At 41.6% G+C, this 27719-nt stretch overlaps 1 protein-coding gene across 1 annotated transcript; it reads right to left on the bottom strand.

Annotated features, from left to right (window-relative positions):
* Positions 1-1425: 1425 nt before the first annotated feature.
* zbtb7c (zinc finger and BTB domain containing 7C) lies at positions 1426-20134 on the bottom strand. The gene is made up of 3 exons (XM_084693914.1): positions 20053-20134; positions 4426-5777; positions 1426-3304 (listed from the first exon to the last, which is right to left on the bottom strand). The coding sequence occupies exons 2-3, from the start codon at positions 5757-5759 to the stop codon at positions 2680-2682; spliced, it is 1959 nt and encodes a 652-aa protein (XP_084550040.1). The 5' UTR covers positions 5760-5777; positions 20053-20134; the 3' UTR covers positions 1426-2679.
* Between the last annotated feature and the right edge of the window lie 7585 nt (positions 20135-27719).

Here is a 27719-nt window from a genome sequence, read left to right on the forward strand (position 1 = left end):
GTTGGCAGGGCAGAGGGCATGGGTGTTTGTGGTATCACAAGCTGTGCGAACAGCGTGACGGGTAATACGGACTGGTCAAATTGCTATCCCTGTTGTTATTTGTATCTTTTAGCTTTTGTATTATTGTCGGTTTTTATTGCAGATATATGGTCAGGGTCCTGAGCAGATGTAATACACGTATATGCAGCTATGCTTAGACCTGTGATTGATTGCCGTGAAACCTCACTACCGTTTTGAGTGTGTGTGCCCACTTAGTGCATTGTGTTGCCAGTGTTGTGTGTGTGTGCTCACTTAGTGTATCGTGTTAACACGTTGATGTGTGTAATTGCAGTGCCTATGTCACTGCCTTGTATGTAAACTGGTTTATTTAAGCATACTGTGTATTAGGGCACCAGACCTGCAATCTCTGCAGTGTGTTTTTAGATGTACGTAATAAATTGATGATAATTTTGTGAAGTTTACCGGTTGTTACTGAAGTCCCTTCCCAGATTCTTAGTTTAGCTAATAGAAGTGAGCCATTACATCAGTGCATAACACTACTTGCTTTGGAGACATCGATATATGTAACTGTAACCAAGTGATGTCTTATTTCATAGGGCTATGTAGCCCTTACCCCTCAGTTTCGAGGAATAAGGGTTAGGGGTAAACTAAGGGGTAAGGGGTAGGGGTAAGGCAGAGAATTGGGATTCGGCCAAATCTCCTCCAGATTAGGCAGAGCGTAGGAGTCCTTGATAGTCTACAGGTTTAACTTCCTGTAGTCGATACAGAGTCTTATGTCTCCATTCTTCTTTCTAACCACCACTGTAGGTGAAGAGAACGGTGACTCTGACTTCTGGATTATCCCTGCCTCACTCGGCTCTTGTAGGTGTCACCGCATTGCATCAAGATCTTGGGGACGTATGGGTCGAGGTCTATGCTTAAAGGGGGTCTTGTCACTCAATTTGATTTGGTGACCTATGAACTATACAGATACTTTTTTCCAGTGTTTTATTCTCTTTCTGACTAAACTGCATCATCACCGAAAACTCTACTATTTTGGCGCATGCCGCTTGTGAAATCTAGGACTTTTTAATAGCCAGTCATCTTATGCAAGAAGATTGTTATGGCTGTGCAGTGAAACTGTAATATAGCTTATGGCCCAGTAGAGGTCCGTAGAGACTCATCTGTCAACTTTTGTAACTATGGTTGGTAACTATGGTTTTGAGTGTGAATGTTTAATAGATGTGAAACATTCACAGGGACTCAGGGGATCAGAGGACTCATGAGGCTAAATTCATTTAGAATTTGTCAAAGCATAAATAATAGTTCCTTCATAATTTCCGTTAAATAAATTATATGTATTGTTGATGAGAGCTTTTTCAATTTATTTACTGAATCTTGATAATTTTTTCAAAAACATTTTCATGTCGTTCTTTTTCTCTCTCTCTCTCTCTCTCTCTCTCTCTCTCTCTCTCTCTCTCTACATATACACACAAACATACACACACACACAAAGACACAAACTGTATAAAGACATACACATACTCCCACACATACTTTTCTGGATAATGAAGTTGACACTCAGATCCAAGTCGATTTCCAACAAGTAGTGTATTTATAAAACAGATTTGCAAAATATAGCCAAGGCTTATTTAAATATGCATAAATAGCAAGAAAATAGTTTCCCATTTGATTAAAACAAATTCAGAATAACAATATTTATACATAAATCTGTGGAGAACAAGTTCATAAAAACAGGGCAGAAACCCTTTTCAATATTACTGCAGAAAACACTAGCAGTACAAAGCTAAAGCGCAATTAGCCTGTGACAAACATACATTTTTGTCCTTTGAAGAAACGCATTAGCATGAAAACCAACTGTGAAAACTCCACATCTTTGGATAGTTTCTCAATTAATAAAGATCAATACCAATTTCAGCATCGATACAACAGTATATATCATAATGGTAAATCTGTAAAACATTATTTATATATTTACAATAGTGCAGACAGAAGCTTAGATGAGAACAAAACAGTACAAAAGTAAAAACAAGTTTTGAATGGTCTTGATTCAGTTGAGTAATTTTCATGTTTATCATCATGCTGAATAATATTCAAAGGAAATTAGAAACTGTCAAATACCCTGTTTGTAAACATGTTGAACATGCTCATTAAATCACAATTTACAAATCTGTGAAAGATTTCTTAGGTAAATATCTGCAGACTGATCAGAACACCCTTACTGGTTTTACATTCATTGTAGTCAATAATCCTATATCGTGTCCTGAGAATAATTGATTGTTTCATTACATGACAAATGTTAAATTGTATTTTAAGTTGTTTTGTAAGTAATGTAAAAGTAATTTCTACAGGATAGGAGTGTTTCAGTAAATGTTTCAAACAGCATTGTAAACCACGAGGTCCTACCCCAACCAGACGCATTTATCCATTTTTAAGTGATGATAAAAATACAAAAGTTTTTTTTATTTTTTTTATGGCAAAAGTGAACATTGCATTTTTTCCCCCTCACAATTTGTATCAGAGATTACCTAAAAGAGATGACCTCTTATGTTGAGCATGTTCAACATGCTCAGCATGTTGTGTATGATGACATCACTACTCTTAAATTCTCATGACTTCACTCTTGTCTTTGTACAGTAGGAGGGATAGATCTTTAACTAGTGAACTCTGTGTCTGAGTTCAGTTGGACGGCTCAGGGATGGGCGGGGCACGTTCCAGTCTCATGGTCCAAGGATCAGGGGTTGTGGAATAAAATTGAGGGTGACTGAGGACTTCCTCCCCTGCCAAGGCAAAGGTGAACACGCCTCTCGGCCTCCCCACCTCCTCCATTACGTGTTTCCTTTCTACCCTCTTCCCCTCTCTCCTCTCCCTGCTATCACTGTCAAAATCCTTGTAGGCCAGACCTCTGCTTCCTAACTCACGCATCTCCCCACCATTGTGACCTTTGACCCCTGGGGAGGAGGAGGATGTCACGACTCTGCAGCTGCCAGGTAGTCCCTTCTCCTCCAGGTGGTAGCTGGATGGAGGAGGGCATAAGAAGTTCTTGGCTGTGCGCCAGGTGGCAGGCTTGCGTCCCCGCCGAGGGCGCGAGACGCGGCAGCTCTGCCTCTTGATGTGGCGGTGCAGGTGGTCAGAGCGGGTGAAGCTCTTGTAGCAGTGCTCGCACTGGTAGGGCCTCACCCCTGTGTGAATACGAAGGTGGTTCTTCAAGTCATAGTTGTGGACAAATTTGGAGTTGCAATGGAGGCAGATATAGGGTCGCTCTCCTGTGTGCTTCCGCATGTGGATCTTCAGTTTGTCTTGTCTGGGGAGAGACAGAGAGGAATCAGTCATTTCATTCAAGATACTTTCTGTCTTTTTACATGTTCTTGAAAGGACATCTTTCTTAGAATTGCATTTACTTTTGCAGATGAAAACGATTCTTACTCTGATTCTAAGTTTCTGGCGAGGAAGTATATTTCCGTGGTGAACAAAAACAGTGTGTGTTCTGTGAGGTGCTATATGACAGCTTTAACTAAACCAGTAGAGAGACAGGAAGTAGGGGATTGAGGTTACTAATACAAAGAAGCACATGAGGGGGGTTTCCAGTCTGAAGGTCACATGTGGTATTGAGATTAAACAACAGTTGATAACTATCTCACCCTAGAACCCCATGAACATCCCCTTTATTCACCTTTGTCTTTCTTATGTCAACAATCTATGACACATTTAACATGACAATAAACTGTAAATATGCTACCAAACATGCATATGTACATGCATTTTTCATGGACATGTTATAGACATTTTATATATATATATATATATATATATATATATTAGTGGTGGGTGAGACTCTTATCTGGCGATAAAAAAATATCGCTGTAAATCTATTCTCAAAGTTGGGTTGGGAGCTGGGTCTATACTACGGGGCGAGAACGAGTCTTCGAACCTGTGTGTATGCCTTGTGTATAAAATTCTCACATCAAACGTGATGTGCTAACATGGATGCAGCTATGAAGCCGCCTGGTTTGCTTCAGCGAAAATGTATTTTTAAGAAGCTTCCCAATGGAAACGTCGACAAGGCTAAGGTTGTTTGCACCTTGTGCTATGCGGAATTAATTTACTGTAGGAGTTCTTCCAGTCTCAAATACCACCTAAACACAAAGCATCCCTTAGCTAATGCAGAACAGGAGATGAGCCCCTGGTCTAATGCACCACCTGGCTTGAGAACTCGTTCTCAAAGACTTACTTTTAGTCATTATTTGGGTAGCACACATATTCTGAATGCCTTTGGCATTGAAATGAGCCATTTTAATCTAGATTAACGCTAAGATTACAGTGAGATTAATGTAGATTAAAAATATTAATCTATCCCCACCACTAATATATATATATATATTAAATATTAGAGTAGTATATTATTAAATATTAGAATCTTCCTACCTGGTGAAGCGCACCTCACAAATGGTGCACATGTAAGGCTTCTCTCCAGTGTGGGTCCTCATGTGTCGTGGCAGCTTTCCGGCCCCCTGGATGATCTTGTTGCAAATGGGGCACTGTTGGGAGGCCTTGGGCTTCATCTTCCTCTCTTCCTCAAGCTGCCATGGGGGGAACAGTGCCCCCAGGTGGGAAGCACTTAGAAATCCCAGGTAGGAGCGGAAGTCTGCCTCATCCTTCACCTGCCCCAGGTGACCATCTGTCCCCCCGATTCCAACCACGCCCAAGCCCGAGCTCACAAAGTCTTTCAGAAAATTGCCATGGAGAATGTTGGATGGGACATCCTCCTTCAGCTCCTCCTTGATGACTTCTCTCTTGACGGCTAGATTCAGGGGGCAGGCCTCGGGTTGAGGGGGGTAGGGAGGATGCGAGGAGTGGTGGCTGTGGCCAGACTCCATAATGTGCTGGGAGATGCCTGGGAACTCGGAGGCCCACATGGGGGGGTAGAACCCAGGGAGTAAGGGGGAGAAGCTGGAACTCCTGTCCAGGACTGGTATTCGAGGATACAGCCCTTCCTGAAGCAGTGACTCTATGGAAAAGTCTTTAAGAGTTCGGCTCTCCATGCTGTCTTTCTCGCTGGTCTTCCTACAGATGGAATCTGTGTCCTGGGATGTCCTCTCCCTCTGGGTCTGGTATTGTGTCTGGTACTGAGAGGTGCTGGGGGGACTGTCCACTTGCTTCGTAGGGGTTGACCCACCCTGACTCTCTGAAGATTTTGTGGATCTCTCGCTGGTGGAATCCTCGTGGTCTTCCTGCATACCTTTCCTGGACTCCTCAATGTCATCTTCTTCCTCCTCATCTTCTTCATCGTCTTCATCTGCCTCCAAGTCTTCTTCCTCCTCATCCTCTTCGTCCTCCTCTCTTCGTCCATCTGTTCCCCCACCAGAGTCCATTATCTCCAGACACACGTTAATAATACAAGGAATCTCAAACATGCGTGCTGCGCTTAGAATCTCCTTTACATTGGATGCTGTCACCGTCAGTGTGGACGTGTAGGCAAACTCCAAGATAGCCGTCAATGACTCTGGGGCCACAAAGTCAATCTCGTATACAGCGGTATGGTGCTCGCTGCCCCCATCATTCGCCACAGTGAAGAGCTTCTTGAAGTACTGGCTGCAAGCGGCCAGGACTGAGCGGTGCGTGCGGTACTCCTGGTCACGGACAATGAGCACCACGTCACACAGCAGGCCATCACGCCGCTGCTCGTTGAGGCAGCACAAGACGTCACTGCTGTGGTTGGGGAAGGGAATCCCTATAAGGTCCTCCACACTGTGGGCCATGCTCTGGCTGGCTTTATGCTGCAACACAGGATAAGAGAAAGATTATTAGAGAGCCATAGAACAACAGAGATGTTAAATCCTGCTGATAATACATAACAGAGGGGTAATCAGTTTCTTTAGCTATATGTGGAGAAACATATTTTTGTTGGATTTCTACACAATGAGAATTTAAACATTATGGGCGAACCTGTGTATGTGTGTGTGCATGCATGTGTGTTTGCACCTGTCTGATATCAAATGAGTGATCAGACATAATTTAGGTATAGCTTGCAAGCTGATGTGGTCAGACGTGGAAGAGACAACAGAAAAAGGGGAAGATTCCACTCAAGATGATAAAGAATATTCCCAAACACATTTTCAGGATTAATTGGACACTACAGAAATTCTAATCTATTGAATATGTAGTTTTTTTTCTATACAATATTCAGCAATTGTGTTGGACCTGTTGATTCAATGGATAAAATGGATGCTGCATTTTCTCCCTCATTTAGGTCTATGAATAGATTTTAAACCTGCTATTGATGATCACATAAGCAGCTTGACCACGACTGCCTTGTTGACTGCATCCACCTTTACCTTAAAACTATCTCAGGAACATAGTTTGCAGTTTATCGCCAGGTAAAATGGTACTCAGCAACCAATAAAATGTATAATGTTCTTTATCTTGTTGCTAGGGAACTGTAGCTATGATGATAAATCTGACACAGTTTCTACATGATGCCTATAAGAGACAACAGAGATACAACATGACAGGTTGGAGCAAAGGGTTTGCTGGAACAGTTGTATGGTTAAGCATGTTTGTTGGATTGTAGGAATGTTTAGTAAATACAGTCAAATGTCCAGTCTTGTTGTTAGAAGAGGGTAATGTTGATAAATACTAAGTGGTCCATTGTACCATGTCAAAGGATGCTAACTAAGGTTAACAAAGAGACAGATATGATGGACAGATGAGATGGATAGTGTTAGCTTAGCTAGACCCGGGCTAAGGCTGGAGATGAGGTTTTGAGGTCACAGCAAACACACATATTTTCACTCCAGCGAGGTCTACTTGACTGAATTTGCTCTGTGTGTAGAGAACCATGGACATTCACTGCAAGGTGAAAGAATCTCCACTGAAGAGGGGGGAGAAAAATAGGATTGTATGTCCTCAAAGGTTCCCTAACAGGTTGCACAAACAGCCTCGCGGTCGCCCCTCCCTGGAACAGCCAGCCAAGTCAAACAATAGAACTGAGCTTAGAACAACGGAGTGGATAAGAGAAGAGAAGGAGGGTGTGTGTGTGCGGGGGGGGGGGGGGGTAGTGTGTGTGTGTCCCTCCCTCCCCCCACCCCCTCCACGGGACACACTAACTCGGTCCCTAATTACAATGTGGAGAGGATCTGAGGAGGATGTGCCACATGGGCAGGGAGGGGCGTAGGGCACAACTTTCCCACCACAAGGTCTTAATGCACCATTTCATCACCCAACTGCCCTTAACTCTTTCCAACCCCCCTCTCCCTCTCCTTTCCACCCTTAGACAATAGGGTGGGAACAGCAGAGAGCTCAACCTATGGTGAAAGGCCCTGAAAAGGCGTTTCTGTCTTTTTTTCTCTGTCTCTCTTGCTCTCTTTCCTTTCTCTTGGAGATTTGGAAAATCTCACCCTAATGTATCTTGGTAAAATACACTGTACAAAGTCAAATCACACCTCTAATATTTTAATCATAAAATAAAGAAAAAATACATTAAAACTGATTTCTTAATTGATACAATTGTCCTAATCAACCCATGGAGTGGAATTACCAGTCTCAAATGACTGCGACTTCACCAGTATCCAGGTAAAGATGCCCTTCCTGACACTTAAGTGTCAACTCCTCAGTGCTTTACAGCGTGATCCTGTGGCAGCCTCATCATTAGTGCCAGTGGACAGAGGCTAGACAGAGGCTAATGGGGCAGCCTGTGTCCCTGACCGGCACAAAATTGGATGACTGACTGGATAGGGCCACCAGCTCAACCCTGTCAGGTTGAACCATTGTTTTGACTTATAAACATGTGTCTATTGCAGGGGACTCTGGAGCAAATGTGTTCATACAGATTACTTTATGATAATGATATTTACCTCAGTATACATAGATTGATGCTGTCATTCACATTGTCCAGAAACCATTTGCATGTACAGTAAAGAGTTATGCCATCAATGGCCAACACAGTTTCTTGACAGTAGAATGAGAGGCGCGTATGGATGGATGGGTTGGATGTATATTTGTGGGGCTCCTTTTAATGACTTTGTTCCAATTGTTTTTGATAAAACACCATCCATATCATGTAGTAAAAAATGTTCTAGTTTCCTAGGATCTTTAGATACAAAAATATGTTTGTAGAATAGATTGAATGAGATGATAATTACATTCTAGTTCTGAAATAGATTAATCTGAGTGTGCAACACGAGCCAAACAAAAGATATATCCTTCCCTTCACTGATTAATAAAACGGGCAAAATGTACGAAGGCGCGTACGCATGAATATGGACGCAGAAATGTGTACGGGTGTTTCTACACAGTTTCAGATTTATGAAAAAAAACACTCGAGTTTATGTTGACCTCTGCACACTTTATGACCCATGCGTAGGCTACGTTTTGAGATGTAATAAAGCGATGCATAGTGACCGAAAGACAAAGAGAAAGTTCATGCATGACAAATGACAGTTTTACTTGATCTGCAATGGGAGTTAATTGTATAGGCTGTAAATTATGCCAATTTTCTCGATACTGTCTCAACTATTTAGCCAGACAGAAAACGTGTGAATTTAGGCCACAAATGAGTTAAGCTAAAAGTGATATAGGCTACGGCTATTATACAATCGGTACGCAATACTTTATCGCTTTTGGAGATCGCTACGGTGGCCCTGAAGTAAAAAACACACCCCCTAATATGAGTACATCCCCCAAATGAAAACATTCCCCCCAATACGAGTCAACTCCCCCCAAATTGGATGACTTGTTCACCTCCCCCCAATACAAAAATACGCTCCCCCAAATGGAAAACGACATTACATTAACTCAAAAACACATTACATTAACTCTGAACGGAAAGGGTAGGTACTCCACTTCAGCGCTGATTGGATGCAGTAGGCTAACTAACAAGAAATAAGAAATTGATCGACAGAAGTACAAAATGCAATAGCCTGACAGAGTTACGTGCACCAGGACATTAATTTGGGTATCGAAGCATGTAGCATAGGCTACGTATGCAAAAGCATAAATAGTGTGTTAAACGTAAACATCGATAGCCAAACAACTAGTCTACGTAACTGTCATTATCATGAACTTGATCGTTTTGGTTGGAAGGAAAGAGGAAACATTTGTGTACAGAGTCATGACACTACTCTTTATTTTAATCAGGGTCATTCCTATCTTAATAATCTTATATATGCTGTTAACGTTTCACAATATAAGTAGCCTATGCGCATGCTAAAAACGCAGTCAAAGGAAGCAGGACTTTTCAGAAGAAAAAACTAATAGTCCACTACAGAAGAACGAAATGCCACAATGATAGAGTAACGTGGATCAGGATAGTTGTTTGGCTATCGATTTTTACATTTATCACAAAATACTTTTGCCTAAGTAGCCTACTATTTGCTACATTCTTCGATAGCCAAACAAATGTTCTGGTGCTCTGCCAGGCTATTGCATTTTGTACTTCTATTTCTTGTTAGTTAGCCTAGTGCATCCAATCAGCGCTAAAGTGTAGTACCTACCCTTTCCGTTCAGAGTTAATGTAATGTGTTTTTTAGTTAATGTAATGTCGTTTTCCATTTGGGGAGCCTGTTTTTGTATTGGGGGGAGGTGAACAAGTCATCCGATTTGGGGGGAGTTGACTCGCATTGGGGGGGAGTGTTTTTATTTGGGGGATGTACTCATATTAGGGGGTGTGTTTTGCACTTCAGGGCCACCGTAGATCGCCAATAGGAGATTAAGGTGAGAGGGAGTTCAGGGATTGTGCAGTCTTGGCCCACAATGATGGCTGGTTGATAAATCGTTATAGATATCCGAGATACATTTTTTTAACCTCTTTACTGAGTGAGTTGGGAATGCCCATCAAAAGTGAAACCAAAGTCAAGCGAATCGACTGTTAAAGTTCTCTGCAACTGGGACTTTTCAGTTGGAGCTGGAAGACAGGTCGGGGATAAACCAATCCATCCTCAGTATTGTGATGCCCGAGGTGTGGGATGACATGATCCGTCTGCCCTTAAATTAGCCTACATTAGATCCCCTTACACTGCGGTTGACCTGGGCTACGTTTCCCGAAAGTGTCCTAAGCCTGCGTTGATCGTAGAATCCATCGTACGATCAGTGGTGGTCCTTAGAGGAGTGGGTATACTCTAATTTAGCAAAATCTTTAAGCAGCCCATACAGCAATCAGTAGCTGAGCCCCTGGCTAATGTAGTTTTGCGAGGACATTTGCAAGTGTAAAAGGAAATTGTTGTTTGAATGGCTGGCTTCATCTTACCTGTTGATTAAACATTGTTTAATGGTTGTTGCGGACGGCAGGAATGGACTGGGAGTAAAAATAGGTTCTGGACTTTGATCCAGACCGGTCCACCAGAATCTTCCCCCGTGTAGGCTACGCCACCACAGCTGAACTGCTAATGCATGTAGGCCTAGATGTGTTTTCAGTGATGCTAGGTAGGCTATAGGTTGTAGTTCCACAATTAATGCGAGCGCGCACAGCCTGCATGCAAAGTTTTGGGGCCTTTATTTGAGCGCAAAAGTTTTTTGAGCTTTATGTAACATAAACGGCCGTTTTTCAATTAGTAAAAACTTGTCTAGTGAAGGTGATGTCATTTTGTCTCTTAATTTTTCAGCCCCACCCTTACGTTTGTTAGCCTGGTTTTCCATCCCCCGATTGCCAGTAGGCTACGATACTGCGGGGCTGTGCCGCGGTGGTGGATTTCCAAGTCATATCATTTTAAATTCTCGTTCTGTCAGGGGGTGCTGCAGCAGGTGGCCTTTATAACGGCTGGAGAATTACATAGATTACACAAATAGTTCAATTTAAAAAGACCAAAAAAGTTTGAGGATTCCCGATTGATTTGTCACATCAGAATGTTGATTTCGGTCACGAAAGTCTTGAAATTTGAGTGAGAATGTCGCCTGGTTGACCGCAAGTCAGACTCCTGTCGCTCACCGACAGTAGGCTAGAGCCTGCTTGACGTGGTGATAATTGGTCTATTAAAGTAGGGCTGGTCATGACTCATGCCTTCACCGTACTATAAAATAACACCGAGCCACTACTAAATACACATAAAGCACCAGCGGTCATTGAGAAGTGGTTATATGCAATCCTGACTGAAAAATAAGTGGGTATACCTGCGTTTACCCTGGACTACATACCACTGCGTACAACAGATCTTAGCTTTACGCGCCGTTTCCCAAAGCCACCGTAGCTAAAGTGGCTTTTGAAAATTCGTAGCTTTTGATAGCTCGTAGATTAGCCTACTCCTCACAAGAATGAAACCGGTTTCCCAAATATAATCAGTGCTTTTCGGCAGTTCTCCATTGAATTGAATGATATCCCCGGTAAAGCGGAAGTGCAAATACAACGGAAGTGCAAAAAGATGAAGAAAGTGGGCGGGGCGGAATAAGGTGAATAGACTGCAAACATCTTACGCTAAGGGCACAATTTGTTGATGCATTAATTTTTTGTACTTCGAAAACATTTTTACTCCATCAAAGCTCAAAAACTGCAGCTAGCCTTAGGCCATCTAATAAGATGCTCCTCCTCTTCCGACTATTTCGCTAATTAACATCGCCATTTCACATTCAGTAAAGTTGATCTTTTTCACTGTTTTTTGTTTGTTGCTTAAGCTATTTCTCATTTAGAATCATTCATTGTTCATAATGGATTAATTGAGAAGTTTATTGAGAAACCTGACAAAATATGGGCGTTTCAACAACCATGTAAGGTCAAATATGGGAGTTGACAGGGTGTGGACTACTAGCTCGTTCACGTGTGCATAATCACAAGTTAAGTGGAATCAAAGACAAACGTGTGATATCTGTTGCATACTCAAGTGTTCATAAATCTGAGAAAAACATTGTGTAGCCTACAGGGTTTTCCAGTTTTCCCCTTATGCATACTTTTACGGATGAATTCACACAGAGTTTGAGACATTGATCCCAGGTGCGTGGAAAAATGTCATAAGTCATGTTCATGGTGTATGTTAAAATACTGTTACTTTACATACTTTCAATAGGTATCAGTCAACACTGTTGAAACATTGATGCAAATTATAACATCAATCATTATCCATTCAAATCTGGAATAAAGTCAGAGATGGATGTTTTACGGAGTGTGGGTCATTCTCACAAGAGTATGTATTCACTCTAGCCTTGAGGGAAACCTGCAGCCTCACACCATTATCTGTATCACTCAGTGAAGCTGTTCAATGGCAAAGATTGAAGCACTACGGTTTGTACAACAGTATAGTTCACCTGTTTATAAGGAGATAGAATCCCAGTTCTTGCACTTTGTGATGTTTGTCCCTCTCATCTCTCTCCCTTCAAACTGTCTTTCTAAGATAAAAGAGAGAGATCTAAATAAATTTGACATCGGAGAGACAAGTAAAAAGTATGTAATTCTTGGGCATACTCTATTGTACCTTACAGTACATTTATTTGAAAATAATAAACTGCAATATATTTTTGTGATAGTCTCATATATGGTAATCTCGTGAAAAGATCAGTGACTTCACTAAATCTCCCCTTTTTCAACACAGGGTACAGTATTCTTTAAATGCCGAGTTGCCGACTGTCCACGAGTCTAGATTTACCCCTTCTTTCAAGGAAACAACTAAATTTATCAATTATGTCACACTCTAAGAGCTTAATCCTTGTATTTTAATACTGGTTGTGGCACGAAGGACAGCAATGGCAGAAAAAATATATAATTTAAGCCACATTTTACTATATGGCATATTGATTACACATACATATATATATACATGAAAAAACATGAAAATGTTTATAGTTTAAATAATGGTTTTCACTATTATGGACTATACATGTGTGTTTCAGTAACTGAATCACTTGCCCACAAGCCTTAACAGTTCTCCTATTTCAAAGCCAAACCACCCCCCACCCCACAATTTTTTTTCCATCAGACTATGTTTAAAATTCTAAATCACCCTGCATGTTGCTTCTGCATTTTTATTAAAACTAAGACTGTGGCACCTTCATTTTCTTTAAACAGTGTCTCCAGTCCTACCCAAATAATTATGTGAGTCATCAGATAAGTAGACACACTCTGATCTACTGTCAGTGTGTTAGCACCTGGGTGAAACACTTGCAACCAACACTCATAGTCTACAACTCATACTGTAGCACTCCAATACACTAACACACACACAAACACACAGTGAACAGGTACACAAACTGTACAACATAAGCATCTTACAAATATTTAAGACAAAGATACACAAGACACACACACACAGACACTCACAGAGAGCATGCTCTGGCATCAACAAAAAAATCAACACGTCCAGATTTGTTTCACAACATTCCAAGAAGTATGTAGGAGATTACCGGGAGAGGAAAAGTCTCAGATGTCACCTACCGTATTTACCTTTTAATTATCCTTGCGTGTTTCTTTTCATTCCAAGACTACACCACAGGTGCTGCGTGACCTGTCGACATTGCCTTGTCTACGTTGATGCCTACGCTGTCTGTCAGTCCATTCACAAGCTCCTCACACATCCCCGGACGGCCATTCACAAAAAAGGGACTATCCGGTAGCAAATCTAAGTACACGGTACAACAGCGTAAAATAACTGGAACAGAAGAAATTGGAGCTGTCTTGGTCAGGAACGGACTGGTGAGCAGCTAGAGTGTGGACTTTCCAGCAGTGAGGCAAACAGGCAAGCAGGGAGGCAGCCTTGTGTGTGTAGTTGAGTGTAGGCAAGAGGGAGGGCAGCCACACTGCAATGTGGAGATGTCGCACCACTAGTTTTTATAGCAGGGTGGGTAGCTAAAAGATAATAATACCCCATCCTCCTCCACAACACAAGTTTAAGCGTAGTGTGTAATAAGCTTATGGCGCAGACACCCTCTGATTTAGGTCAGACAAAATGAATTTTTAGTTTTGTTAGAGTGGATTTCAGTATGGAGGGAGTGGGGTGAAACGGGAAAGGGTTGTTTAGGGAGAACTAGGGAAAAAGAAGAAAAAAACGGAAGAAATGAAACAAGTTTGGAAGACTATTTATGCCACTTGCCTGTTCACAAAGGAAAATATTTGTAGATCGGCTTAGATTCTCTGTTTTATGATGTTAAGATGGAAGGTGGAAAACACAATGTCTGTCAAAAACAGGCATTGTCATTCATTCTTCTCTATCACAAAAATGAAAACACAGGTGCATGTTTGATCCTAACTAGAACTTTCATTTCACACACTTAAAACTCTCATCATAATGTAAAATGATTTCATTGCATTTGTGTTATACACTGGCTTTGCTAGTATAGGTTTAGGATTTCACTTGAGCAATTTAGAAAATATTCAACAAACTGGACAGAATGGGATTCAAAAAAATACATTTTATACACTTAATTCATATCTGATAGTTACCAAGACACTGTAACTTTAAACCTATAACATAGGTTAAAAGGTTACCTGTTGGCACTAATGATAGACTACGGTATATTGAATACAGTCAGTAGGTGTCAGTCAGAAGCTCAGGAACTGTTTGTGTTAAACGTAGGCAGTCTGTGAGATGACGATTGGTACGTATTGTATGGTAATCTGAATGTAATCTGGGGCAGTACTCTCGCACACCAAACTCTGCAAACTACTTCCTGTTCCCAGCAGGCAGACAAGCAAGCAGACAGAAAGACAGACAGACAGACAGACTGACTGATAAGCATTGCCTCCATCACATCCCTCAAGGCAATACACATGATTGTTTTATTTTAGGGCACTACACGAAACTACAAGTCTTAATCAAAGGGCTAACATAAAACACACCGAGGTAAGGGTCTTACAAGAACTGAATGTACAGTAGATTATTGGACTGTGTGTCTTGCAACTGATTTTTCATAAAAACATCATACTATTGTTGAAGAAAAACAGGTGTCAAGACCACTGGAGCCAAAATAATGAAGGGTGAAGGGTGAGCAAACATGAATTCATGCTTTGTGCTCCACCCTAGTGAAGTATAGAAAGGAAATACGAATAAGCAGAGTATACTTTCTCTGTCTGACTCAGAGAACAGAGAATCAGGTTAAAGGTAGGAGTGTACTTTTCCCAATATGTTGACAGTCAAGCTCTGGCCAACAGGGGTGTCAGCAACAAAAACAGACGAGGGCACTCTTATTCTTCAAATTCAGAGATGGCAGAGCTGTGTACTGAGAGAAGAAGTGGAGGGGAGGGAGAAAGTGGGAGAGGGAAATAGTAAGAGAAGGAAAGAGAAAGTGAGACTGAAAAATAGTAAAGTGAAGAGTAGGAAAAGTGTTCTCTTAAGAGTGCTGTCTCTAAACTTTCAGACTATGCCAGATTGTGTTGGAAGTCAAGTTCCTATTTTTCATTTAAAGGGTGAACACAATATCTATGGCAACTGCATCAGCCAGACAATGACCTCTGAAAATATATATTCCATATATCTACAACAACAACTGTCCATGTCAACATTATGTTCTTTTGTCTGTCTCTTAGCATTCTGGGTTTACAGAACTTCAGTGTTCCGTAATGAAAAGACACTTTCCAAAGATGGGCATTGCATAAGAGGAACACCTGGGCCGTGAGAATTTCCTGTTTGACATCACATAGAGCACTTTTTTTATGCAATGGGCAACCAGTCTAATAAAATCCCCAAAATGGCATGGTCCAGTGTCCAGTAAACAATTCTAGTTGAGTCCACTGAAACCTGCATATTTATACAACTTTAGCAGTGATGTTGAAGGTGAATTCAGGTGAGGTGGTTAACAAGCGTTAATTTATATTTCTAGAGTATTGCCCTCTGATCAGTGCCATAGGGTTTTGGGGGCTCTAAACAAAAATAGTGTAGGGGGCCCTTTAATTGGCATCATTTTGTATTGTTTTTTCATGCCAATCAAAGGGCCCCCTACACTATTTGTGTTTAGTATATTGATATGTAAGTATTATTACAATATTATTGTCAAGTTAAAAATATTTTATCCGTCTGACCTTCTCTCACCACCCAGCACCGACTAGACAATCGGAAAAAGATACATTTTCATATTTTATTGAAATCTACAGATCAACCAGAGTTTACTGTGTCTAATGTACAGGACTGTGCAAGCGATTTATGCACAAATAAAATAAAAAGTAATGTAAAAAGGCTAAGACACAATGTTTGAATAATTAAACAATCATTTTCTCCACATTGCACTTTATACTGAGTCACAAATACCCCAAAAAATACTATTTAAGATCATATTTTTGGTAAAAAAAACTTGGATGCTTAAGATTTGACTGAGTACTGTACTTGCCAAACTGTTTTTTTATCAAATATCTGCAATGCTCCTGGTGAGTGAGTGAGTGGGTTAAATATATTTGGTCCAGCTTGGAGGCTGTCGTGGTTGAGGGCTGGAGGAACAGTGTGTTCGCGGCCAGGAGGCCGAAGGCTGAGTAAGTGTCAGGCTCTGGAGTACCTGTTTGCTGCCACCCACTGGTTCTCAGCATGGCAGCCATACCAGGGCTGCCGGCGCCAGCAGGCTCACCCAGGAAGGAGGGAGAAAGAGAGGGAGGGAGGAAGGGACCGGGAGGGGTTGAAACAAGGGACAAGAGGGAGAAGCAGATGGAGGTGTAGGGAGGGATAGAAGGGCAGGAGACAGGGTGGATAGGATGAAAGAAAAGAGTAAGAAACTGGGGTGTAGGGGATTGATAAACATTCACAAAGTGTTGGTATAGATAACCTTCTGCTGTGAACTCTCTTTCTCCTGCTAAACCAACTCCAAGGACAGACGATCACATTAACATACACAAGCACATACACACAAACACATGCTTTCTTTACTTTAGGTTATTCTGGAACCCAGCTTCAAGAGTTAGGTGAGTGAAGTTGGGAACTCTTTTTGCTGCCATCTATTCATTAAGTCATTTAGCAGTTTCTTTTCTTTTGCCTTTTTTCACACATTCTAAATCCAGTCCAAAAGGGTATTACATTCATCCAGCAGATTGATGAATGATTTTGTACATTCTGTAATGACAGCATGAGTTAGTATTTACAGCTTATATGAGGTATGTCTGGATGTGGGTTTCTATTGTCAATAGAAGTTATTTTAAAGGTAGTCCCATAATCAGTTGTATGAAAGGCCTGAGCAAGGGACGTGTGTGTGTGGTGCCTGTGTGTACTGTGAGAGATAGTGTGTTTACGTGTTTGTGTGTGTATGTGTGTGTGCACTTGCCTGTGTTCGATAAGAGATGGTGCGTTTGCATGTGTGTGTGAGTGAGGCGTTGAGGTGAGTGAGGACATCTCCCGGCGGTGATAACGAGGGGGAGGCCAAGCATGGCGGGAGAGCCTCTGTCTGCCCTCGGGCTCTCTGGCACCTCCTAATTAAAACCAGCCAGGCTGCAGGGCAGGGGAGACAGATGCCTGTCACGCCAGCCAAACACACACATGCACACATACCCACACATATACTGCCACAAACACACATACATGCTCACACGCACACATACATACACATACATACAGACGCAAGAACACACATTCAGAAGACCCCCTGCTGCCATCTCCTCTTATAGCCCCATTACAAATAAACCCCCATCCTATCGCTATGTGAGTGAGTGAGCACAGAGGGCATGTTGGTTCAGGAATCAGGTTAACTATTGTGTGTTTGGGAAGGGTGGGTGGATCAGTGCTGCTTTCCGTAGTGAGAGATGCAGCTAGCCCACACACTCATGCCTTTAAACAGCCATCCAGTCCCTCTCTGCCTCTCACACAGGTGGGTGGACCCACTTCTTCAACCCAAATCTTTCAAAGACATTATGAAATATGTATTGTTTTAATCCTATGCTCAATTAGTTTTTTCTCTAACGTTAGACCAAGGGTATACTCACAAGCGGTGGTGGAATCTCTTAATTTAATTTGTGCCTGAATGCTTGAAAATCATGCCTTGCGAGATCTGTGTCACTTAGAAAAGCTGGGTTGCCAGTGGTTACAAAGACTATTTTAGATGATGTTGGCCACACAGGAAACACCTACATAGCTGAAGCATCTCAAGGACGCACAGAGCGGAGGGCTATAGACATTCAAGCAGAGGCAGACCTCAAGGGGGCGGGGGGTTGACATGCTCAGTAGGCCTCTCACGATACAAAATGAAACCAATGGAATATTGTACAGTCTTTGTTTTTCTGAAGATTAACTTGTTATGCTCTTATCCGCTTAACATACAGAGCTGCAACAAAGAGTGTAATAATACTTTTCAATACACTTGTCGGAATAATTACATCTTATGGAATAAAATAAAAATAAGTGAGCATATCTTGAGCTTCAGACAGGCTTAAGCAAATTCGCGTTTGAAAACCTTTCAAATATTACTTTACTCAAGTGTGTAATTGTGAAAACGTATTCAATGCAACACACACTGGCATGTCAATCACTTGATTACTAAAGAGAGAGTTCAGAATGACAGTAGGAATGATCACTGGGTGTGTGTGAGCATGTTTGGCGGTTGGAGAAAGGCATTTGCTTCGTGAATAACACCAAAGTACACAAATCCCCCAAACTCAGCTTTTTTGGCAGATATTCGGCCTTCCACCCACGACACCCTCTTGAAGCCTCCTCCCACCCTCAATTCATCTGTGATGGTCGGGTGCTTACTCACCAAACACGGCAGAGCAGAACCTGTGCCTTTACACCCTCATGAATGCAATAACACTGGTCCATCACTTCTGACTATTGATTAAATACAGGAAGGAGGGAAGGCAGCCCGTGGGAGAGTTCTGACAGGGCTGTGGAGGGGGGCAACAAAGATAGGTAGAGCCATCGCTTTGTCAGCTATCATCCCGTAGCTGCTCAGGACTGTAGATATGCTTTTTTGAGCGTTAAGATACAGCAAGCTTTGCATTCATTTGGAGCCTGTTCAAATAAAGCTAGCCTACTCCTGCTCTGTTTGTGAACACACCACTAAAGTCTCCTTATCCCAACAAAAGAAACTCAGGGATCAAATTCCAGACGTGAGAAAGTCCTCGTCAGAGTGAGAGGGTAGAAGTGTAGACCTTAGAGTCTGGTTCAGTAGACAGAGAGGTGTGGCTGCCAGCTATCCCCAGGTAATCTCTCTTCCCTCAGGGTGAGGTTGGCCTGGGTCGACTCAGGGCTGTGGATCCGGCCTCACCTCAGCAAATAGGACTGCAGAAAAGTTTTTTGCTATGGCGAAAACATAGGGTGTTTCCGCTCTGTCAATCTGGGATCAAATCATCTGTCTGCTGTTTGTAAGTGCATGTGTGTAAAAAAAAATATTTACAAATGATCAGTTTCTGAAAGACTGTCAGAAGGTTGGATCTTCAGAAGTAAACGTATTGCTTTGTGTCTTGTTCAGGAGGAAACAAAGAACTAGCATGGTGTTTCAGTAGAGAAATGTGCAGTGTGGCAGAGGACACTGATAAATAATGTAATATGTCAGTAACTACAAAGATGAAGTATCCATCACTGTACTGTAGCATCTTACTGGAGCTAAGTTGCATTGTTTTGAAGTAAGTTCATATTTATGGCCATTTAATGTGCTCTTTGTGAGTGACGGATTTCAAAATGTTATTTTATCAAATGTTTTTGTATTGTTTCTTAAAACCCTGTCAATTTTTGGAGTGGTACACTGACAAACATAGATAAGAATTTCATTAAGTTCAAAGGAACATGATAACAGCTAGACACATTTTTACAAACTCAATCCTGTGTTCAATTTACCTATGTTATAATTAAGACACTCCTCTAAACAACGGTACTTGTATACATGTGCCTTTCAACAACCTCTTTGTTTCTGCTTTAACTTACAATTTGACTTACCTCTAAAACACAAAATAAAACAATTCTGTCAATGTGGTTATCCTGAAAAAGTGACTGTAGTTGAATGCTTTTGAATGCTTTTTCATCCACTGGAAAATAAAACGCACTGACCTGAGGTAAGTCATGGCCATAGTGTGATTCCTGTATCTCTAATATGCTGTAGCTCCCTAAGATGTACAGTATGAAACATGACCCACTGAGAGTGAAACATTCTCTGACAAGTGTATGAGACCATAGAAGAATGGATATATAAAGAGAAGTCTCGATAGCAATAGTGAGCTGTAGAGATGTTACTGACCTTTAAGAAGAGGCGTTTGGATTTCAGTTCCTCTCACACTCAGTCCCTGTCATGAAGACAAGTCCAATCCTCTCTGGTAGGCATGTGAAACTGAGAGAGATACAGAGAAAGAGAGGAGGGAGGTAGGGTGGGTAAGAAAGACAGAGGAGCTCAAATTTGCACTGAAGGTGTGTCACTGACTCGAAAGAGGAAAGTGAACCTTACCACAAAACAGTTATCTAAGAAAACAGAACAAAACAAATGTGCACACCCACTCATCAGCCAACACCCCCTCCCTCTGAACCAAAAGTATTTGGAAGCATTCCCTACATGTCCACCTGTGCCGAGGGGAGGGGAGTGACGCAAGGGCCTTGCCTGCAAATTAACTCCTGGGTCTGGGGCTGAAGTTGAGGCTGAGGATGGGGCTGGTAGTAAAGTGACATATTCATCATGTTGCAGTAGGGAACAGAGTTGGGGCTAAAACATGAGCTCGGGCTTTGGGGGTAGACAGGAGCTAGGCCAGACAGGGGGAGCTAAAATATGTCAGAAATGAATTACAAAGTTTAAACCAACAAAAAAAGCAAAGAAAATAGAGTGGAGGATAAAAGATAGTGTAAGTGGCTGTATCTGTGTGTGTTGGGTGTGTGCTGCCATGTGTGTTGGGTGTGTGCAGCCCTGTGTCAACCTGTACCTGGCAGCAAAGGTAGCACATTCACATCACCCACTCATAATGACAATATAATGAGGGTGGAATAACAATGCAGCATGATTTTGAAATAATGTGGATTAGGGCTGGGCAATATTTTTTTTTAATCGATTTATCAAAGTAATGACTTCCCTCAATAAAGATATCATAACATTAATTCATTTTCAATAATATCGATAGAGAAAAATTAGGAACAGCAGTCCATTTAATTTGTCTGCATCTGTGATGCAGTAGGAAGTTGCAGAGAAATGGCAGCCTAAGCCTACCCTCACTAAAATATACTGACTGAGCACCACGAGGGGAGCAGCTAATGTTAACCGCGTAAAATGACTCTTATTGCGGAAAACAGCGATAGCCATGGCGAGGCAGCAACTTCCAATGAAGAAATTATTGATAAAAAGGGTTCGTCTTCTACAGTTATTTGGAAGTGGTTTGGCTTTTTGAAATCCGAAAAAGAGCAGAGCAATGTTTGGTGCAAATTGTGTAGTAAACAAACAGGTGGCTACCAAGTCTGGTAATACGACCAGACGTGTCAAATAGTCTGAAGATAACCACGCCCCTCTCGTTTGCATGTGAGATCAGAAATAAATACAGCACAGAAATAAATGTGGTGTGGAAATAAATGTTGTGTGGAAATATATATGGAAATACATGTGGTGTGTAAAAGTCAAAAAAAAAAAAAATGTTGTCCCTACAAAAACTTAATTTTGAAATAAATAAATGTATTTATTTGTTGATGTTGGTAAATTTATTTAGCTATATAATTATATAATGCTATATTTATATATTTGTTTCCATCTTTGTTTTATTTCAGAGTTTATTTCATAGCCATATTTATTTATGTATGTATTTATTTATTCATTTACCTATTCATTTATTTATTTAATTTTGACTAACTCGGCGTTCCATTATCCATAGCCATAGATTCAATCTAACTAATGCCTGGGACACACTGGCTGCGAAGCGGCCTGAAGCGCCGCAAAGCACCACAATCGGCTACGAATGGCGCCGGTCACCAAGCCTTTCACCTTCTCTGAGTTTTCTATTTAACATGTAAAGCTGACATGGTACATAGACATGGCATAGACTATATTTAGGCAACTTGTTGCTCTAACAACCGTCGCAACAGCACCCCAACATAACGTGGCAACATTTGGCTTTTTGTTGCTGTAGTCGTTAAATATAGATGTAAAATAAAGTAATAAAGACGTAAAATACGTGCTGTGGGGCATACAACTCCATATAGGATTAGGTTACTTCACATCTTCGATGATTAACTTTGTGTCGTCAATCTTCCCAAATTTCTCAGTTGGTTTGTGATGTAGCCTATGGGTTTCAGTGTCTCTTCTGCTTGATTGGGGGCTATGACAGATTGTCTATCTCGTTCTTAAGCACACTGTTTAGAAACAACGGACAAATATGTTGGCTTGACAATCAACACAATCAACAATCAGGATTTTTTTTTTTTTATGTTTACATTTTGAGAATTGATCGGATATCGTTTTTATCGGGATAAACACATGGTTGGCCGTTTGTTACCAGCAGAGTGAAGTTGAGTGTTAAGTGATAGGCAGGCCCAAACGGAATACGCGGGCACAGAATTCCGACAAAAACCCGCAGATTTTCAAGTAGAACGAATTGGTCTGAGGCAAAATGTAAATACACTTTTCAACTTATATTACGTCTCTGTTATTAAAACGTTAGCCAAAAATGCTAAGAATTGAAAAGGAAACACTTATCGACCCAAATTACAGCAAGAGAAGTCTGTCAACATTCAATCAACATTCAATCAACCATATTTGCCGTCAAACTGTTGTGGAACCTCTTCGGTCGGTCCGACATAAAACAGGAAGGCTAGCGGAACTCCGCAGATTTCAGTCGGATTTTTAGTCTGAGTAACCGCAGAAAATGTGAAAAAAATCTGCGTATTCCGTTTGGGCCTGGTGATAGGCTATAGCCCACAACTAACATAGTAAAATCTCAATAACATGCTTTATCCAAATATATCATATAATATGGTGAATTTTATCATCCGTCTTGCGGAAACATTCGACCAGCTGCCGAAACAATCGCTGCAGAGCGCGAGCCAATTGCGGTGATTTCAGGAGCTTCACAGCCTGTGTGGCCTGTCCAATTTGATAACATGGAAGCCAGAAGGAAAACTCTCATCACCAGCTGCATCATGGGCACTGCACCATCCATCTATAATTCCAGAAATGTGTGTGTGTCACCGACATCTTACTCACCAACAGCATCATGGGCACTGCACAATCTATAGTTACAGGAATCTGTGTGTGTCTTACCAACATCTTAATTACTGACTGCATCACGGGCACTGTGCACCAGTGGTAATTATGGGATTCTAATGATTTTAGTTAATTGAATCAATCCCCAAAGTCACAGATATTTAGAGAATTGAAATTGATTTGGTGGAAAAAATATTTGGGTATTATGTTTCACAATAGCTTGTGCTTTCAGGCTAATGCAGATACTATATTGGAGAAGGAATAACAACATCTTAGTTCAGTCAGAAGAGATCAGAACTTTAGTTCTGTTGAGTCAATGCTGTCTTATGTATGTATTGGGGCATGGTTTAAGAACCAGAATCTAGCTGGCTGGCTTGCCAGAGTGGCCAGTAATGTTAGGAAGGCCCATGCCATGTTGGACTGTACTGACCAAAATGCAGAAGCCTTTAGGTGGAAGAGATAAGTTCCAACTCATAAAAAAGTGTTTTGTGTGCATTGCGATTAGTATGCAAAATTTGCTAAAATGATTGCACTTTTCAGTGATTTGTCTTTGATCTTGTCATAACATGAAGAGATCTTGCACTGCATTGTATTGTACTGTTGTTTGTGTATCTTGTCTAATGTGCTATCTTTCATGTGTTCATGTGTGTTTTTTAAGACCTGGCTGCAACCTATTTTCCCTTAGGGGAAAAAACTGATGACTTTGCTTTTCAGCTCTTTTCAGCTCCTGAATAGCGTTTTCTGTGCATTTGCGTTGTTTTGTATGTAACTACTGGGTGAATGGTTTCCCATCAACTTTGACTGTCCTATTATGTTTATTTTGGTGGTGTATACATGGCAAAGGTGTTTTGGTATAGATATTGTGTGTTCCTAGTCAGTAATAACATTGTACTAGTTCACATTACATGACAGTGCTTTGATGTCAGCCAAAAACATGTCACATTGACTCGAATCAACTGTATTTCATCATATCCACACGCTACTGCAAATATTTAGGCATTAGTTTCAGTTTTTGAGACATTTGATTTTTTACTGCTTTAACTTGGCAAGTGCCATCTTCAGAGAAAGGATCCCAGAATGGCAGATCATGATAAAACAACTCTGTGCACATACCCGTAAACTTCATGTTCCTCTCAATGAAGCAGATAATTTACCAATGCCTGGGGTGCAACCAATGCACCTGATTGAACACACTACAACCATGCTGGACTACATTCATAGAAAAGCATGAGGAAGGTGTTCCACTCTTCAGATTTGTGTGTGTTGTGTTCTGTGACAAGAAGCAAATGTTACCCTCATAGAGGTTACACTTGCGTCATGCAACAGTAGTGGGTGAGAGAGGGAGAGAGAGAGAGAAAAGGAAAGATAGAACTTGGGTGAAAGACACAAACAGAAGCTTTTATTTGTTATCTTTTTTATTAAAAAAAGTCAGACGAAAATAAAGAGGTAGAGTGTGTGGGAGAGAGACAGAGAGAGAGATGGAGAGAAACAGAGAGAGGGAGTGGTGGGATGAGTAGGGTGCCCGTGCTTCTCAGTGAGGCAGTGCCAAGGATACGCCCCTGGAGTGGTCAGACTGGTTCACACCAGAGTTCCCCCTTTTTGCCCCTCCCCCCTCTCTGTCTGTTTCTTCCTCTGTCTATCCCCCCTCCTCCCTCTGTCCTAGCCAACCTCACCACAACCCACAGCATGAGAAGACATGGAAAGGAATGTGATCCAACCACACACCCAACAATATTACCTCAGTTCACCACCCCCCAGCCATCCCCATATGCCCACACCCTCTCTCCCTGCAGTCTCACCCCCCCACCATGCCCTCCATGCCCTGTTCTTTTAACCTCTGTCCTTCCTCCACCAGCCCTCCCCTCCGCAGCATTATTGCTGCCAAGACTGGAATGTTTTTCTTTGCCTCTCCTACACAGTTTCACACAGTTCTCTCTCCTCTCAACATACATCCTACCCACCCAGGACCAGGATCTTGTCTCTTTCACTCACTGAAAGGGGAAGAGGTGTGAGGGAAAAGGGTGAAGGAGTTTGGGTATGGGGGCAGCAGAGCCTTCTCTGTTGCTTTAACAACCTAATGCAGGCTGGCTGAGACAGAAATGTTACACAAGCCAACATTTGTTTGTTGTTGTTTGTTGCAATTGTGAAACAATTACTTTCTCGATCAGTAATTGTGTAACAAAAGATGACAGGCGGTCGTCACGTTTACTTCTGAACTCATTCTGGGGCTCTTATCGACCAAACGATCGTTGTTCTGTTCTTGTTGAGATTGTGCTGGTGTTCGGAGACAGGATGTCTCTTTAGACGTCTGTAAAAGTGTTTGTTATCAGCTGTACTGTCATTGTGATTAAGCCTGTGGTTTTGAATAAGGCCTTTTGGCTGGTGGGAAAAGCTCTATCAAAATACAATATCGCACCTGCTGCGCAAAAACAGCAAAAGGAAAAAGTGATGGCCTCGACTCTTTCACACGTGTAAGAGAGGTTCTTCACTGAGATAAAGTCACGTTTTTTTATTTGTTTGCAGTTAAGAGTACGTACAAAACATATACAGACTACACAACCCTGGCCATAGCCTATTGTATGCATACATGCAAAAGAAGCAAGTGATATTGATGTTCCAAAGTACCTAGGGCCATACCATATCTCTCTGGGAGAGTTTCTGCTGGGTCATCATTGCGAAAGGGGGAGAGGGAGAGAGAGTGACAGTGCTCGCAATCACAGTTTGTCGCAATCAATTGTTTACTGTTTTCCAGATTCAAATGGCACAATGTATAAACAGCACAATAATGCCTCTGGACTATCAATATATACATACTCATTATGGGGAGGAGAGGGCGCTGGTCAGTGGAGGATTATAGGTTTTGCAGTGCGAGCGGTTAAAATAGCCATGCTCTGCCAGGGGTGTGTGACTACAGGATGGCCAGTGTGTTCTGGCAGTCTTTATCAAACCACCCACTGACAGAAATGAGTGCCCCCAACCGCCTTTTATGTCCAAAAAGAATCAAAGACCGTTCACAAAGAATCAGTCTCAAAGATGCACATGGTCAAGCCAAAAACTCAGCCTCTACAATAAAAAGGAATATATCACTGTTTGGACAGGAATTTTTATTTTATCACAACAAAGTGGACTGGGGAATGCATCTTGTTATTTCAGAGTTATGCAAGGTTTTTCTGGAGGTGTATTTCAATGTAAAATGTACTGTTTGCTATAATGACACACTACTCATTTCCTATCTTCAATATATCTAAATTTGTGGATTTTATTGCAGAGGAATAATGCACAGGAAATTTATGTTTCATGTGGTTCAAAATGAACCAAAACAAATTTAGACTTACAGTTTAAAACCTAACAGTTTGGAAGTAACCCGGCTTTGAGTTTTGACAGGGTGTGTATGTACTGTACAATACACACTATGGTTGCAAGTACATTAATGTACACATTTGTGCTAGATTGTGCAATTAATGATTCACTAATGTGGGAGAAAGTGGGAAGAAGTTGTTTTTAAATTACACAAACTAGCCTGCACCGGCCCTTTCTCTGTAATTTCCTTAATAATATTTTTTCATAGCAAGTAAAAGCTCACAAAACTTCCAGAGACTTCAATACTGCCTTCTCTGTGCTTTAGACTGGTGGGTAAAGGGATAGACAGGATGAAACAGGACAAGGGGTGGCGTGTAGCAAGAAAAGTCAAACATGAGAGAGAAAGGCTGAAAAGAAAAGACAACCTCTCAATGTCATTCACACAGTTTCACCCGCCACCTCTGATCCCATGACCCCTCTCTCCCTGGCCAGCTGGCCAGGTGGATGGCTGATCAGACAATGACTTCTTGGTGTTTCCTCCAGTGCTTGTCGAAGTGAGCCAGCTGCCAGTGTGTAGCTCAGGCAGCACAGGCCTAATTACAGGCACAAGGCTACAGATTTAGCTGGGATGCTAACCAGAACGGAGGAGGGAGAAGGGAGGGTTCACATGGAAAGTCATGGCTGGACGAAGACTTCACAGGAGCGGACCACAGAGAAGAGGGAGGCGTCTATTTTAAGGATCGGCCGTTCTCATTATTTCTCATAGTTTAAGTCTCCACGTGGTCCAGCAACCAGAAATTGACTGGGCACAGATGTGCAGGACCCTCCCGAACTGTGCCTGTCACCTCAGGCCTGAACAAAAAACCCTCACACATGCAATACTGCTGTTGTTGAGCATTCAGTTACAAGTCGCACACCATATTCAGCTAACACACCAGACTGTGCACACACACACACACACACACATCATAATATTAATGTCCCACATGTTGTCCCACACACACACCTTTGGCCAGGGGGCCCAACTGTAAAGCTTGAGCAATTTAATTTCCATAAGGGCCTGTTAAGTCTTGTGTCTAGTGATGAGCGATGTATTAAGCTGGGTGTAAAGGACTGTTTACGAGATCACAGAGGACTGGCCGTTTAACTCACCCACGAATCCACCACTTCCACCCACAGTGTCCTCTATACAGCTGCTCTCACTGAGCCAAGCTCACACCTATCTCTGTTTCTCTTTCTCTCTCTCTCTTCACCCTTCTATGCCTCTCTTCATCACTCTTTCTTTCTTTCTTTCTTTTTTTTTTTCTTTCTTTCTTTCTTTCTTTCTTTCTTTCTTTCTTTCTTTCTTTCTTTCTTTCTTTCTTTCTTTCTTTCTTTCTTTCTTTCTTTCTTTCTTTCTTTCTTTCTTACACACACTTTCACTCAAATTAACTAAG

Source organism: Hypomesus nipponensis, chromosome 27 (assembly GCF_054491055.1).
Source record: "Hypomesus nipponensis isolate SF chromosome 27, ASM5449105v1, whole genome shotgun sequence".
Classification (NCBI taxonomy): Eukaryota; Metazoa; Chordata; class Actinopteri; order Osmeriformes; family Osmeridae; genus Hypomesus; species Hypomesus nipponensis.

Bases quoted from the DNA above. Each gene is read 5' to 3' on its own strand.
- zbtb7c (XM_084693914.1), bottom strand. From the start codon at position 5,759: ATGGCCCACAGTGTGGAGGACCTTATAGGGATTCCCTTCCCCAACCAC. The intron at 3,305-4,425 runs GTAGGAAGATTC...GTCTCTCCCCAG, and splicing joins TGTGAGGTGCGCTTCACCAG to ACAAGACAAACTGAAGATCC.